At 30.3% G+C, this 8,233-nt stretch overlaps 1 protein-coding gene across 1 annotated transcript in view; it reads left to right on the top strand.

Annotated features, from left to right (window-relative positions):
• Positions 1–8,212, top strand: part of LOC111087099 — a 12,221-nt gene extending 4,009 nt beyond the window's left edge. Inside the window, exons 4-8 of the mRNA XM_022392531.1 lie at positions 325–430; positions 1,475–1,513; positions 2,323–2,415; positions 6,282–6,341; positions 7,872–8,212. Coding sequence (XP_022248239.1) covers positions 325–430; positions 1,475–1,513; positions 2,323–2,415; positions 6,282–6,341; positions 7,872–7,960 — 387 coding nt within the window. The 3' untranslated portion in view covers positions 7,961–8,212. The remainder of the gene's footprint in view (positions 1–324; positions 431–1,474; positions 1,514–2,322; positions 2,416–6,281; positions 6,342–7,871) is intronic.
• Positions 8,213–8,233: the final 21 nt, after the last annotated feature.

The following is an 8,233-nucleotide window of genomic DNA, read 5'->3' as shown; positions in this document are numbered from 1 at the left end:
CATTTATATAGTGCTCTGTGAACACAAATTAGTTAGCATAAATCAGTTAAATGACTAAAAATGTGGTGTCTATTTACTTGTGACCACGCTGTGTACATATATCCTTTTTTAACTGGCGCTATTGTTTGAAATCTAATCAGTCATGGCAATCTATGATTTATAATTGAATTATTTTTAACTAAAGAAACAAATAATGGTTTCTTCTACAGAGACATTAGGCACAAAAAAATTTAATTGTGAAAGCCGGTATAATTTTATTTAAAATAAAATAGTTATTGAAATTTTTGGAAAATATTCATTGAGAAGTGCAATATAATTTCTCAGTTCAAGAGTGTCACGCCTCAGACAGGCCACGTTGAGGTTTGTTACAGTCGCAGCACTAACACCCCAGAAAAACACCCAAGCAACTGCAAAGAAACTTCGAAAGCTAGTAAGTTTACTTCTTCAAATAATTAATTAAGGACACATCTCTCAAAAAATGTGAAACTGTCATGACCCGTCAAAGCAACCTCTCCAAGTAACTATTAAAATCATAAGTAGTACTGGAAATGCCAGGAAGTTTCTGTTAAGTAATTAGTGCCGTTGTGTTTGAGATCAATATTTGGTCTGTGGATACTATTAACTCGTTTTAACACTAAAAGTAAAGACCAAAACCGTTTTCTTAATCATTACTTATATCTACCTGAATTGTGAATACAAATATTTGCAAGTCAATAAATTGTTCTTTAATTTCATTTTATTTTTTACTAGCAGAGACCCGCAAAACATTTCCGGTCAAATTAGTATCTTTAACGTAACAGCACTTCTTTAAATATAAAATTTCTAGCACAATACAAACGAATTGTAATCGTAGACAACGAAATGTGTAAATCCACTTGTATATAGGCCGTACTTTATAAAACAACTTATGTTAGGCCTAAGTTCGATAAACAGATAAATTAACACTGTAACCTGTGTACCTTTTTTTTTTTTAGTTTAGTTAGGACTCAACTTTACTGTACTTAATACTATCGATAAATAAACTTATAAAGTTATTCTACGACCCAACGTCAAACCTTTTTTAAAAACTTTGATAAGTTTATAATATTTTGTTGTACAAAATGGTTAGTAAAATACATTTACATTCTCCTTTTGTTGTTACTTCTTGTTTCTTACAGCAATTGTAGCGACTTGATCATTAGGCTTTGCAGCTCTCTGCCGCAGGCAGACTGTTTGTCGTCGAGTGAATAATGCGCATGCGCGGTTTTTCTTGGGGAAACATTCTAACTACGCGTGCTTGTGCAGCAGGTTCTCGATCAGAAAGTAACGGTCGTACATACAAACAAGCAGAATAATAGTATAGATTTTTGTTTACATTAAATGATATGATAAAAGGCAACGATCTTTCATTTAAGTTAAATCTTTACGACTTACTTCATTAAATGAAATGCAACAACTTCCAGTTTATTAATTCATTTCTTCTTCTTTTTTTTAGATAAAGATATTTACTTCAAGATTAAAAACCCCTGCAAAGGTATGGTTATTTGTTGTATAAAATTTTTATGCATATAAAATATGCAACAGCCATTGAAAGTTATCATTGCATTTATTCAATAAATCAAGTAAAACTATTCTTTGATAGATTTTTTAGGCAGAGTATTAATGATGAAACTTTATAGAATGGACGACAACTGCCTGTTGTAGAGACACAAGTGTAGAGGACGACGTTTCGAAAGTCTTTCGTCTTCAGGTCTTAAGACGAAAAGCGGAATACTTTTGAAACGTCCTCTACACTTGTGTCTCTACAATAGGCAGTTGCCGTCCATTCTACAACGTTTCATCAAGTAATACTATTTCTTAAGAAATATTTTTTAGTTACGTATTCTCAACATGCTTCTTCTTATATCACATATTCTACTATAAACATACATACATATATATATATGATGTAAAACTTACGATTAAATTTCGTAAAACAATTTAACTTTATTTTCACATCCACGTGCACAACATATTCATATGATAATGCAATTATCAATACAGCGCAAAAATATAGCAGGAGTTGATACGAAAAAAAATTGATAGCAGGCAGAATTATATAATTTTCTGATCTAGAACTTTTTTCTCACCAGCATATTTTTTTTATGTTTTCACAACTAATTATAGAATACAGTTTTCATTATTCTTTGTTTTAAATAAACGATTTAAAGGTACATCACCCAAACTATCAGTAATATAAAAAGGGCATGTTTACGTTAATTTATCAATATATCTATTGTACTAGCTCTTGACTTACGTTATATGTTTTTCAAAAAATGATTAATCTGTGTGCTGTATGTTTAGGCTACAGTATCTGGAACTGCCCACCATTTTACTTTTCCATAAAAGGACTTCGTGGAGACTCCGAAATTCAACAAGTTAGTGCCACTTGCTATGGTGAGTAAAACTAAATTTACATTACACATAACTACTTCATTTGAATATAGAAGTAAACCTAAACTTACATTACACATAACTTCTTCGTTTGAATAGAAGTTCAGACATCTAAATCAATAACTTTAAGTTATTCCATCCAACAAAATCACAATTATAACTTAGTTGCACCTAAAGTCACTCAGGTTCTGTAAAAAGTTTCTGTATGTTGTCCACACTGGCAAAAAGCACAACAGCCTAGACATGCTAAATGAATTTTAAAGGAAATTTGGCAAGAATTTAATATTTTTTTACAATCCTTCATGAAATCTGTGTTAACTTTGACTTTTTAAGTTCTGTTAACTTTTAACTAGCCAGGCATCGTGAACCAACAATATTACATCACGTTATGCAACCACGACTATCAAATGTCTTCTTTACAATAAAGTGAATAGCTGTGGAACATACTTGGTATAATGATGTGATTTTGAGTATAATAATAGTGATAGTATCAAATTCCAGCTGTTTTTGTGACTTCTTGTACCATTCCCTTTCTATACAGGACATTGTCACATAGCTTCAGTTAATTAAACTGAGACCAATAAATCTTGGTTTCTGGGCTGATACTAACCACTGTTAGCCAATATTGACTTCCTGGATCACTGAACAATTTTTAATGTCAATAAAGTATCACAATTCTTAGCTTGAAAATACTGTAATTTTAAATATTAAAATTCACCACTATTCTGTAAAGCCACTTCTAGAAATATAGTTTTTGGCTTACTTTAAACCAACCTCTTCCTTCATTGCATCCATCTTAACTTCAAAACATCTTTGATAAAGTAATCAGCATTTTTATTATAATAGTCATATGCCCGGAATATGGGTAATCCTTTTTATATTTGGGCATTGTGATTCCAGAAACCTATCATCCACCTCGTCAGTCAATGCTACGTCTTCAGTTTGGAGATTCGTTTGTGCTGCTACGAACAGTGTTGAAACATTACTTTACTTTAAAACTACAGATCCTTCTATAGATAGTTATATTTGCAAGTAAAATAACTGGATATTTAGAAGTCTGATAACATTGTTAAATTAGAACTCTCCATGAGAATGGTAAATGTTTATTAACCACCTTCTGTTTAAAACATACGTTTTTCAAATATTTTATGAATAAGGGGTTAATCAAAAATGACTTCACAAAATTTACTATATTATCAATTAATTTTACATGTGTCTTTTTTTTGTTTTGGTTTGTGGTATTCAGGTACACTGATGTTCAACAGAAAAATCAAAAGTTCCCACAAATTGCAGGTTCAGGACTATTAAGCAAGCATAAGTTGAACACAGGCAGTAAAGAAAAACAAGCAAACACAATGTAGTTTGAAACACAAAAATTCTTTACTTGCACACACAAACACTGTGTTCTGTTACCTATATTGGTCATGCTTCTTCAACTATCTCATTTGGATCCTAGGGTTGAGTGCTACAAAACACATACAACGGCGAAGAGAAATCAAAAGCAAGTAACAGAACTGTGAAAAACCTGGATAATATACCCATAGCAAAACAAAGGAAGTCAAACACCCAACAAGTCCACATGTTACATCCAATGTTTTACATGCAATTTTAAGCCAGGCCAGGTGTACATGTTTCTGTATTGCCTTTTGAATAAGCTAATATCCAAAAACTTCATACAGAAACAAACACCCTAGCTTTAGACCTAAAGACAAAGGTTGCAGTATGTAGCTTTTACCATCGTAAAAGGATTAGCACATGTTATGACCTTGAGATATCCATTCAATAATAATATCACAACTACATGCAGAAACAGCATGATATTTAGATAAAATATCACTTGAATATATCCAAATACGGATATTTTCTGTTCTAGTTAAGGAAGGGTGAAATTCATGACTATTCTTTACAAGCTCAACTACTGTTAAATCTGATCTTCCTCCACTGAACAATTTCTGGAAAAGACACTCTTTGACAAAGTATTATATCATACTTTTTAAATTAAATAGGATATTTTCCTTACCTAGTTTATCCAATACATTCTGTAGGCCTAAGCAGCAATGAAATGTTTTACACTTGTTATTATTTCATACATGTAGACTAGGACAGTATGTCACAGTAACTAAACCATAACAAAATAAATTCATCAGTTAAGCTTCTGGAACATTGTATAATTCAAATAATATATCAACAAACTGACCATCCAGCATATCCTCTTTTTCTTCACTTTACTTTTTGTATCTACTTCTACCTGAAAGTATCTACTGTTTAAATAAAAAGTTGTGCACTATTATTCTTTACTGCATTACTTATTTTCTAAGATTGACACAGAAGTGGGTAAGCCCATGCTTCTTGATATGCAAGATGAGTGTCTCATTGTTCTTAGTTGCTCTTTTCTCGAATTTTTCTTCCTGTCTAGCAGTCTTTGGATATCTAAAGCTCTAGCATATTAGCAGTGTCAATCCTATGACATATGTTATTTGTATATCCTTAATCTCTACACCTATTTGAGAAATGTCCTCATAATCAATAAATATGTCATGAAAAGAAATTATTGATTTAGAATCAACTTAAGCTCACTGTATATCTCTACTTTTCTCCTTTCACAACATTCATTAAGGTTATATAACAAATGTTCCAATACCTAATACTGCACCTGACTATCTGTTTAAGCCACAAAACTTCTTTCCAAGATTCTGGTTCACCAGATTATGCTACAACCATATCCAATTATTTTTTTCATTATGAAAATTGGCATGATGCTTAGGAATTCCTCTACATATCTCTAAAATTGTTTGATAGTTAATTTTGTTACAAAGTCATTTCTTCATGAAGTTTATTCTTAAAGTGAACTCTTATTGTATGCTTTTCCTACAAGTTATATTGCACATTGAAGCTTCAAATGAATAATTCACTTTCAAATTTTACTTGACTGAAGCTATATCACTACTTGCACAAAGTTACTCTATAGCTCTAATTGTAAACACCATTCCACCTGTTTGGTACCATTTAGGCAGGATTTTTCAAACCCGTAGTCATTTTTTACTGTTAATCCCATTCCACATAACAAATATTATGTATTGGGCTTTCAACTTGAATATCTTGTGGGATTAACAGATAACACAGACTTGTTGAAAATATAATCTTTTAATTTATTAAACAATTCAAATGTTTTGTACTTACTTATATGACACTCTTAGATTCAAATTAATTATTTGCTACAATTTATCTTCCTTATGTTATGGATGTCACAGCTGAGATTTTAAATTGCTATAATATAGCCTTATTTGCAAATATTGCCTATCTCGCATGGTTTACATCTGTTCAGAAGTTCTTATTAACAATAAAAGCCATATCTGAACAGCCAAAAAATTCTACAAGCTCAGGCTGTCAATGTTATTCATATTTTAACTATTTTCCTTAAGTTTCTCACCCTGATTTCTAACTGTGTAAGCTAACTAAAGAACAGACATAACTGTTGGGTGATCTGTTCAAAACCTTTGTCAGTAGATGAAACTTTGTTGTCAAATACACATCACGATGTAGCAAGAAATACACTTCCTGTTACTAGACAGCTAATTTTTATCATTATAATAAAATTCTTAAGTATTTGAAAGCAAAAAAACCCCTAATTGTTTCCTGATATTTCTTTAGAGGAGTGGTCAGGTCTCCATTACACTTATAGAAATATAAACACACCAATGCTAACAATCTTAACCAGTTCTACATATTTTGCTGAAGATAAGATCTTTAATTTTCTGATCCAATTTTGGTATCCTTGTTTAAAAATATGCAAAAATAAGGATAGATTCATTTCATTTCAAACTTATAAAGCTAGGTATTAAAATTAAAACTTTTTCTACACATTTCAGGTTTTGAATGTTTTGTTCAAAGAAACCCAAGCCAAATAAAATTCACAGTGGAGCATGAAGGTAAGAAATTTTTATAAGATTCAAAAACATTTAGGGTCTAACTTATGTAACCGTTATAATTTTAAATGTTTGAAACTGTACGCAGTAAACATTTTATAAATGGCTGCCAGTTCACACACACCCTCCTTCTTGGTATTAACATTATATATCTAAACTTTGATATTGCATTTGCTCTTAAGCAATTGTTTTGTTCTTGAGGTACCTATGAGTTTTATGAGCAGGTACTGAACTTTTTTCATTTATAGCCTTATATTCCTTTTTCTTTGCAACTAAAAAGAGATGTTGCTTTTTCACAAAATCTTAATATAGAAAACTCAGCCTGCTAGTTATCTGGAGAGTTTCTATATAAATTGTCAGCTTATACATTTTACTGTTCTATTACTTCTGACTTAAACCATACAATTACTCTTACTTTAGCTTATCTTGTATCAGAAATCATTAAAAATTACACCTTAAAATATCATGTTAACATATACACTACCCTGTAATAGTGAGCTGAAATAAATTGAACTTGTCACTCATGTTTACCTTGATCCTTTTATTTCCAAGGTAACAAGCAATATATTGATAACATGATTTATGTAAGCTTTTCTTGATCGTTTTCACTAATGTGTATGTATAAAAAAATTACCTAATGATTAATTTTTAATTAGTTATTATAAGGCACTGGACAAAAATGTAATAATGTTAGTAGAAAATGCAACTTAGTTAAAAAACTACAAGTACCAATTTTAGTAATCAAATGCTTAAGCACTTACAAAACAACATATTTATAGTATTGGAAGTATAATAACATTACAGTACATTTTACTGAAATTGGACAGTTTCAGTATCGTGATGCTCAAGAATAACACGGTGACATAAGATCTAAAGAAAAATGTTCACACAGACTATAAAAATATTTATAAAATCAAAATAATTTTACAGTATCGGCCAATGTCTTTGTCTTATGGGAAAACTACTACTGTTATTATATATTTTACATTAAGCCTCACTTTTGAGTATATCTGTTGCATTTAATATAAAATAAAATGGATGTGTCTTATGTGGACTGTCTCAATTCATTACTTTCAACCTACTATGACTAGCATGTTGAATTTATAAGTTCTTTGATTGACAAATCCATATTCTAAATCCTAATATAGTATGAGATTAGTATATGGTTGGTGATTTCCATGTTCGTACATGTTGGTAAATAGAGCTCCTACAGGTTTTGAATTTTTTTTTTATCCTTATTCACAAGCATCTGCTGTTGCTAATCACCAATAGAATGAATAAGTTAACTGAAAATCTGCAAGTCTTAGCTGACAAATTTCTTGCAAAGTAAAATCCAAAAGATACCCATTTAACACCACTTTAACTTGTAAATTATGTTTTACATATGTCTCTAGCTTAAATAGTTTCTATTTATACATGACTTTAAATTTTGCACTTTTTTTCATTAAAAACTTATTATGATGGTTATAAAATAGTAAATTTCAAAACATAACCATCTTTTATCTTCAACTCATGTTAATTCTTTCATTTCAGGTATTTCCTGCAATGGTGGTCTCAAGCTGATGTCACCACTAAGCATATTAATTACATTGCTTGCTATTGTTTTCTCAAGTAGCAGTTAATCAATATATTCAATCATCATTTAAGATATGTGCTTAAAATGTGGAATCATCAAAATAATACTTGCTTAAATTGTAGTATCATAACTAAAAATATGTGCATAAAACGTAGTGTCATAAATAAAAAATGTACTTCAAATGTAGTATCATAACTAAAAATAATTTTGTTTTAAGAAATCAATCAACTATTAAGTATCACACAAGTTGAACCATTTGTATGTTTTTTTTTATTCTGCATTAAAGTTGTTGATCTTATACTTGAGGTTGGTTAAAAAT

This window comes from Limulus polyphemus, unplaced genomic scaffold (genome assembly GCF_000517525.1).
Source record: "Limulus polyphemus unplaced genomic scaffold, Limulus_polyphemus-2.1.2 Scaffold59, whole genome shotgun sequence".
In the NCBI taxonomy this organism is placed as follows: Eukaryota; Metazoa; Arthropoda; class Merostomata; order Xiphosura; family Limulidae; genus Limulus; species Limulus polyphemus.
Note: the sequence above shows the minus strand (reverse complement) of the source record. Positions and strands in the feature narration are given on the sequence as shown.